Source organism: Haliotis asinina, chromosome 15, assembly GCF_037392515.1.
Source record: "Haliotis asinina isolate JCU_RB_2024 chromosome 15, JCU_Hal_asi_v2, whole genome shotgun sequence".
Taxonomy (NCBI): domain Eukaryota; kingdom Metazoa; phylum Mollusca; class Gastropoda; order Lepetellida; family Haliotidae; genus Haliotis; species Haliotis asinina.
The window spans coordinates 37344466-37353205 of record NC_090294.1 but is presented as its reverse complement, the minus strand read 5'-3'; the positions used below and the strand labels follow the sequence as shown (position 1 = coordinate 37353205).

Genomic DNA, 8740 nt, shown 5'->3' with positions numbered 1-8740 from the left:
ATGTAGACGTAGCTCTTGTACAGAATCATTACTTAAAAGGGTGTGTATGTTCATAAGAGATGGAAAAGTGCATGCGTACCCGCGAAATATTAACGTTAAATTCAGTCAGCTGAGAAATCTTGGATCCGTTACAAATTAACCACAGCAAGAAATTAGACGTCAGGGTACCAAATTCACATTAATACGGCCTCATGTATGAGTGAGTGAGTGAGTTTTGTTCATGCAGCTTTTAGCAATATTCCAGCAATATCACGACATCCAAAATAGGCTTCACACATTGTACCCATGTGGAGAATCGAACCCGGGTGTTCGGTGTGATGAGCGGAAGCTTTAACCACTAGGCTACCGCCGCCCCGACAAATAGCAAATGATGCTGAAACCACATACACAAGTATTTATTTCTGAAGTGATCTTTTGTTTCATCTATTTCCGAAGACTTGTTCATCAACAAAGTTTGCAGAACTGTCGGCAGTTGTCCATGACCCACCTGGAGTAGATCGGGTTGTTGCAGATGTCGTCTTGGTAGTGGTTGCAGTTGGGGACGATGTCGTGGCAGGGGGACGGAGGAGTTGGGGGTGCTGTGAACAGCCTCAGTCATGGAAGTACATACGTCTACGTAAGACTTTAATCAGACACGATTATACCCGAGTAAACTGTAGAAATATACTGAATAGCAAAGGAAACGCAACATGTGTCGTGTTGTTAAATAGAGGACATAAACATGAATACTTACTTTTATGAGATTTATATTTTTTAAACTTTCGTTACTTTTACACGAATGGGTTGCTGAAAAACATTTTTCAAAACATAGAAATTCAGTATGCAATATTCAAAATGAAAAAAACAGATCATACTGAAACTAAGCCTTCTTTTAACTAAGTATACAACTACCCGTGGTTCAGCTTTTCCATAGATACTGAGCAGTAAGTTTCGCTAAAATGAAACGTCACAAAAGTAACATGTTTCTGTCTCCTATTTAAGACACAGCCAGATATCCGTTTCTTTTGTTGTTCAGTATATCAGTTTAATTACGTCTCTAAGGTATAGCAGAGTGGCTAAAAGTATACACGCCCTTCCTCTTGAACCATTAACAGGAAAGTATTCCTTTAGTCTGTTGCTTGCATCTCACCAACGTATTAAGTACGGAAGTATACGTATGTACATACGCGTGCAGAAATGGCAGTGAGCGGGACAGTTGCTTCTGGCCCAGTGGAGGTACGGACCTGTTACGTCACACGTGGAGTTTCCGAAGAGAGCACAATTCACCTTGTCCACACACTCTATCAACATGCACATATGCTACACCAATCAGTCAGTAAGTAACTGTCGAGGTATCATTACCACTTAAATCACGCAACAAATTGCCCAGTAACAACATTACTCCATCACCATCGCTAGTAATAAATTTCTCTCAAACAACGTCATAAACAAAGTATTTCGATGAATGTATTTCTTACAGGAAAGAATTTTTACTATTCAGCAAAAGCCAAGGTCTCACTCACATTTTACCATCTTACATCCTATGCTAAGCCTAGGCGTTTGAAAGACTTATATAATTAATGAATGCCGTTTTCCGCCGTGATCAGCAATGTGACCATCTGTGCCACAGACAGATGCAATTGATGGGATGTAGACAGGCCAAACCAAAGGCTTATGGTATGAGTATCAATTCATTTGTAGGATTCAGAGACAAATAATTGTCTTATTCACACACTATAACTGACCCTCATTTTACACACAGTGAGTGAGTATGTTTCTACGCCCCTTTCTGGAAATATTCCAGCAACATCACGGCGGGTGACACCAAAAATGGGTTTTACACATTGTACCCATGTGGGGATTCGAACTAGGCTACCCCGCGATGCGGTTGCGCAGCATAGGGAATATGACTAGTCTTCTTATTCTAGTATGCGAGCGAAGCGAAGACTGGTCATATTCACTATGATGCGCAAGCCCATTGCGCTGCAGCTTGCTTGTGGTTTAACTGAAAATTGTGTACTTGCATCTCTTCCCCAACTTACGTTCAGGTGGAAGCGTTGTGGTTAAAGAATCAATTTCCGAAAGTACTTGCACTGAAAAAGAAAAACTGGCTTGTATCTAGTGACTATTTGTGTTTGTGGCCCTATTCTAACTATTTCCTTACGGAAAAAAAACCATTTCCGATGGCCTAGTTACTAGTAGAAATAGATCGTGATTTGTTTTCAAATATGTAATGTTTAGTGTCGATAGAATGAAATGAGTCAGTGAGTTTAGTATTACGCCTCATTCCAGCTATATGGCGGTGTTCTGTAAATAATCGAATCTGAACTAGACAAACCAGTGATCAACAGCATGAGCATCGATATGCGCAGATGGGAATCGATGACATGTGTCAATCAAGCCAGCTATATGGCGGCGGTCTGTAATCTAGTGGTCAAAAGCATGAGCATCTATATGTGCAATTGGGAACCGATGACATGTGCCAACCAAGGCAGCAAGCCTGACCACCCGATCCCGTTAGTCGCCTCTTTTGTGGCAAGCATTGAAGACAAATTCGACCCCGGATCTTCACGGGTCCGATAGAAGGAAAACGCTAATCCAGACATTCTGTTTTCCTTTTGGCTTTTGGAGAACGTGTGAGAAGTTTCAAATGTCGTATTGGTTTCGCATGGGATCAAAGGCCATACACAGTTTGGGGTTCCACAATAACCAGGAGTATATAGTAGAATTAGGTCAGATGGAGGATCTTGGGCGGCCACTTGATTCAGACAGGTTGGGAACGATTAGTCATACTTTATTGATACCAAGTATTTTCATGTATTTCCTGTTTGGAACATGTATCTTTCATGCCCATGCCAAAGATGTATACAATTGAAACTTCAAAACTGGATTTGACTCAAACATTACAAGCGTTAGTGAAACATCGCTAAGCTGAGCAGATCGATGCTCATGATGTCAGTCACTAGATTGTCTGGTCCAGACTCGATTATTTACCGACTGCATAACTTGTGTAATGCTGAGCGCGCCGTTAAACAACGAACAAGCTAACTAAACTGAAAAGAGTCGCCATAAGGTCCATGACACAACAATGATACGTCTTGTCAAACCGAGTAAACGTTTTTAGTTTGCATTAGTTTCAGCTACCTCCTTTTTTAGGGGAGGGACGGTTGGGTGTCATTCACGTTGTACATTGCCGCACCATAACCCATCCTTACCCTACACACACGCACGCACGCACGCACACACACGCACACACACACAGACACACACACACACACACACACACCGGCCATAAATTACGACGGGAAGTATAAGCATTAATAAATTTGATGTTTTTCGATAAGGTAGATGAAATCTCCATGGACCAATAATGACAATCATATAGCGCACAGTTTAGAAAATGAAAATCGTACACATACAAACTCCATGTCATCCACGAGCGTTAACTGTACAAACTATAGTCATAAGGACGTGCTAGTGGCGATACACTCTCAAAATATTCATTATTATCACATCAACATTGACGGACTCCCAAGGGTTTCAACCGTAAATGACAAATGAAGAGCCCCTACTTTTTCTGAAGAGTATATATAATATTCATGCTTCGTTCCTACGAGTGAGCATGATGACTTCTTGACTGACTTACACGGACACAGTCTACAGAAGTATCGACACTCCTCTCTCGCCCACGTGGCGTACTCGGGGTTTGTGCAAGCTGATCTCACATACGTGTCGCAGTCGTCGGCCTTGTCACGACACTCGGGTAGAGGCGTCGTCGGACCTGGGACAGATGAAGTGGTTAGTTACGGGAGAGCAGGTTATGGTGATACAATGAGGATGTCAGACGTGGATCATCAGGGATCATATGTTGAATTAGTTTAAAGACATTACTTAACCTCGTATTTCTTTCATAAATGACTCAATTTGGCTTTAAGGTTTTAAGCGATATTTTAGTAGTATCACGACGGGCTCTCGGAATCGCGCACTGTACCCGTTCGGCAATGCGGACCCTGGCCTCTGCCCAACCAAACGCTTTCCCAAAGCTGTTTTCCTTTTTTTTCTTTTTCTTTTTTTTTTTGTTTGTTTGGTTGGGGTTTTTTTGCGACAATCTCAGGTTACGTGTATATAACCCTAACCCTAACCCTAACCCTAACCCTAACCCTAACCCCAACCCTAACCCTAACGTAAACTCGTTTGCTCTCAAAGGAAGAAGGTGTCCGGTATCGTGCCCAGTATTTTAACCATATCATAAGAGAGTTCCATATTAAAAAACACTTGGTCAAAATATAAATACCTGTCACCGAAAGGTATACTGTCACAGATTAAAAACCAGCATGTAATCATAAAAGATTGTCACAACAGAGAACAATATGAAAATGGACTATAGACCGAGTGGACTATGGAGTAACGATTTGAGTTCTATGGTGGGATTAAACCCAATCAGAGAATATAAGGAATTAAAGACAGCAGAGCACGACGTCTCTGCAAGGATGAGAAGGAGATCAGTGTTGCAATATACAAGTGACTATATGTATCAAATAATACTCTATATCCAGTTGAATGTGTTAGGCTCTAAATTCGGGACTGGTTCTTGTAAAAAGTTGCGCAAAAGGACGGAACTCAGTAATCAGTGTTTTTACTTGTATCTGAGGAACAGATTTTTATGTTGTCATTGTCCCTCCGGACATTCACCTTGACAGAAGGTGCAGTAGTTAGCACAGTTATGTCTAGCCCAGGACTCGAAGGGCGGATCACAGGCTGACTCTCCGTAATAGTGGCAGTTGTCAAGCCGGTCCTTGCAGTCTGAAACAGTCGTGGCACATTCAATAAACTGGTTGTCGTCTGGTAGTGATACATGATTTGCTCAGGAAGAGTTCCATCTGCGAATATTCAGAGTATAAGATCCATTTTGTTACGGTGAATATATCTAACCCATACACCACAGTTATCTTTAAGGCTTCTATGAAACGCATGAGTGAGTGAGTTTAGGTTTTACGCCGCTTTGGCAATAACCAGTCATATCAGGGCGAGGAACACCAGAAAATGGCTTCACATGTACCTGTGTAGGGAATCGATTTTCGTCTTCTACGTGACGACCAAACTTTTAAATAATCACTTGACTACTCGAGGTGTCATCGACGTGAGTGAGTGAGTTTAGTTTTACGCCACACTCAGCAATATTCCAGCTGTACGGCTGCGGTCGGTAAATAATCGAGTCTGGACCAGACAATCCAGTGATCAACAACATGAGCATCGATCTGAGGAACCGATGACATGTGCCAACCAAGTCAGCGAGTCTGACCATCCGATCCCGTTAGTTGCCTCTTACGACAAGCATAGTCGCCTTTTTATGGCAAGCATGGGTTGCTGAAGGCCTCTTCTACCCCGGGCTTTCACGGGTCAGCTGTCATCAAAACACACGATGATCACGACACATGATCACTTCTTCAAATGTACTACGCTCATGTGTTATGAATTGAATTCACATTCACATACACACAATACAATTTAAAAATATGGTGATAAAATTCACACGTCATCACTCAAGGACAGAACGCTAATTAATACATTGAGCTAGTGTGTGAGTTTAGTTTTCAGCAATATTACAACTATATATATGGCGGTGGTCTGTAAATAATCTAGTCTGAACCAGACAATACAGTGGTCAATAGCATGAGCATCGATGTACGCTGCTGGGATACAGTGACATGTGTAAACCAATCTGCGAGTCTGAGCATTAGAGCCCGTTAGTCGACACTTTCGACAAGCTTACTGAAGATCACAGATCTTCACGGGTTTCTAAAGTACTGTCGGAAATATTTTTAAAAAATGTTTTTAAGTTGTTACTCTGTATCTCTGAAATTTATACATCTGCAAATAGGATATATTGAAATAACTCATTTCTGCCTAACTGGGCATTCAGTGGGATGGGTAAGGGATATCCAGAACAGCATGTTTACTTGTACATTGGGTAACACTTACAAAAAGTACGAATAGCTGCTGAAAACAATAGGCCAGACCATGGATGGCAATTAGGTCGCTCAGCCAGGTATCACGAGAGAATGTCGACTCACCTGGCTTGAAATGCATGTGCTGCCTACTGACATAAGGTGTCATCTCAGAGATATTTTGTGCTTCTTCAGGTGTGTTGAATCTGTCTCATCCATTGATTAACATTTTACGTGCCGTTCTTTCATGAAGTTTATGTTAAGATATGTAAAAGAGTATGATACCTGATATCTGATACCCATAGTAAAGTGGGCAAATGTCTCAAAATATATTGGTGGTGTACTTCACTACTTTAATGTCCCCATGGGATTATCATATCTTAGCTGATATCTCTATCACCGAGCCCGAACTCAACCATTGTCTGCTTCACCGTCCTGATTTTGCTTTTGAGACGACCCCTCATACCCGTTTCCTTAATAGTTTCAGCATGAAAGTGATTATTCTTTACGTCGCTATCGGTTATAATAGCGCTGAGCCTAATTTCAAAATGTGTATTTACAAATTGCTCTGTGTAATACAATATCATCGCTCACGAATTTGCATAAAGCCATGGTCTATTCCAAATACGTCCTGTAGACTTGAAAAAATGTGCACTGCTCATTTCTGCACTAATCTCTCCTCAGTAAAGTCCTATCTCCCTAAAACTCATTTTTACAGATATTTAACACTTTCGCATATCAGCTACATAAATTGTAGAGAAAAACGTGAAAAAACTTGTTTTATTTCCGACAGTACTATAAATGCAACGTTCATTAGAACAATGAAACTTTTAGAATTAATATAGAGTTACTTCCCTTCAAAGTTTCCTGTGTTGTTGATTTTACGGAAGCTTCAAACATTATGAAAACGATCATCGTGTGTCTCTTTCAAGTGTAACATACACACACAAAGGTGTGTTAGCCGATAAGGTAACACCTGCAAATTCACATGACCATTGACAGAATGTTTAAAATGTAAAGTATGCGAAAACGCATGAAGTTTTACTTACTTGGGTCAATGGTGACTGAAGCTTCATTAGCAATGAACAGAAGAAAGGAAAAAAGGTAATTAAAAAAACATGAAAAGGACTTCATGATGGATGAGTAAGTGCCATTAAATACTGATGAAAGTGTCGGCGAATGTAAACGGAGGTCGGCGGCGGCGGAGGCGCTTATCGTCCGAAAACCCACAAAGAAGGAGTGGTTAGCACGAGGCAGTTGTTGTGGCCGGATTCGTTACATATCATTTTTTCATAATTTGGGATTTTCAGTAGATTAGACAAAATAGACTATCGTCCGATTGGCTCAAAGCGGACCGATGAATTGCAATCTAACTCGAAAACTAGTAAGCATAATGAGTGAAACGCTGATCATAGTCAAGACATCAGACCAACACAGTGAGCTTTTTGCAGACTTTTGTCCTAAAAATGAAAGTTGTTGAACAAACTGTCATTAAAATATTGACACAACTCACTATTTATTGCGAGGGAGGAGTGCAGAGAAAGGGACAGCCAGGTGTTCGGGATGCACGTGCACAAGTGCCGACAAGGTCACTCATTCATTCATCTGTGCTGTGCCGTCTCCCTCCTTTCTCGCACACCTGGTTTTCCCTTCCACAGTCCCTCATAAATTTAAGAATGTTGTGTTATATTTTATGCATGCGTTAATAGTTTTTGTTTTGGTTTATTCTTAGGTACACATAATATGTATGTATGTATGTATGTCCTTTCAGGAATCTTCGTAGAAAAGATAGAGACGTCTACAGAACAAATAACGCTAGTGCCAATATGAACGTTTCCTTGAACACCAGGTCCTTGTGATCCACACGTAGACGTCACAATCCATGTGTTAATACCTGGTTCACTGCTCTCGATTACCTGCAACACACTGAGTACCATCGGTAGCCGGGGAACGAATGGCCACGTTGTTCACTGTGTGAGGTTGCATCCTGTGGGCATGGTAGAAATGGATGCCATAAGGTTCGAATCCCGGGTCACCCCGTCTCTAGGTTTGTGGGCACCATTCCTATGGTAAAGGTTAGGGACGTGCTTCAGTTCAGGCCTTTCTTCTTCAGTAGCCACACAAATGGTGATATGACTGGATTACTGTTCGAAATGGTATATCGCTCGCTCACTCACTCACTCACACACGCACACACGCACTCACGCACTCACGCACTCTCAGAGAGTCTTGAAGATCCGAGATTACGGTAGACAGACTGGTCTTCACCCTAGGGGAATCGGGTGGTCAGACTTGCAATCTGCATGTAAATTTAGTTAGATGCACGTCATCGTATACCAAATGATATTCATGTCACTGGATTGTCTGGTCCAGGCGCGATTGTTTACAGACCGTAGTCATGTAGCTAGGATACATGAAACACTCCCTGAGGTCAGATTCGTAGTCATATAATGACACTGGTTTTAGCATGTCATTAAGGAAGTCCTTCGCGTGAGTGAAGAAACAGAAAAGAAGGCTATATTCAGTGCTAAATTTACATTCTCGGTTTTTTTTGTCTGATAAAAGCTTCACTGATATCAACAAAACATATTAGAGCGCGTCACAGTGATGTACTAGCAACGCGGTTACTTATCTAAATGAAAGCACCGGTAAGTGGCATGGTACGAATATAATGGAGGCTTCTCGAGGAGACACCGATATCACTAATGTTCGCCATGAGGGATACCGCAGCATTCAAACAGTACACGCATAATCTATATGTTTGTTTAATGTGGGAACAAGATGTGATAGTTTACTCGAAAAACACACTGCCT

At 41.4% G+C, this 8740-nt stretch overlaps 1 protein-coding gene across 1 annotated transcript; it reads right to left on the bottom strand.

Moving 5' to 3' along the window:
• Nucleotides 1-378: 378 nt before the first annotated feature.
• On the bottom strand, nt 379-7162 carry LOC137266165 (uncharacterized). The gene is made up of 6 exons (XM_067801653.1): nt 6977-7162; nt 4672-4782; nt 3626-3760; nt 2022-2072; nt 1167-1280; nt 379-578 (listed from the first exon to the last, which is right to left on the bottom strand). Exons 1-6 carry the CDS (start codon nt 7059-7061, stop codon nt 445-447), a joined length of 630 nt encoding a protein of 209 aa, XP_067657754.1. The 5' UTR covers nt 7062-7162; the 3' UTR covers nt 379-444.
• Between the last annotated feature and the right edge of the window lie 1578 nt (nt 7163-8740).

Bases quoted from the DNA above. Each gene is read 5' to 3' on its own strand.
- LOC137266165 (XM_067801653.1), bottom strand. From the start codon at position 7,061: ATGAAGTCCTTTTCATGTTTTTTTAATTACCTTTTTTCCTTTCTTCTG. The intron at 4,783-6,976 runs GTAAGTAAAACT...CGACTGTTTCAG, and splicing joins TTCAGTCACCATTGACCCAA to ACTGCAAGGACCGGCTTGAC. The intron at 2,073-3,625 runs GTAAGTCAGTCA...TTTCTTTTTCAG, and splicing joins CTTCTGTAGACTGTGTCCGT to TGCAAGTACTTTCGGAAATT.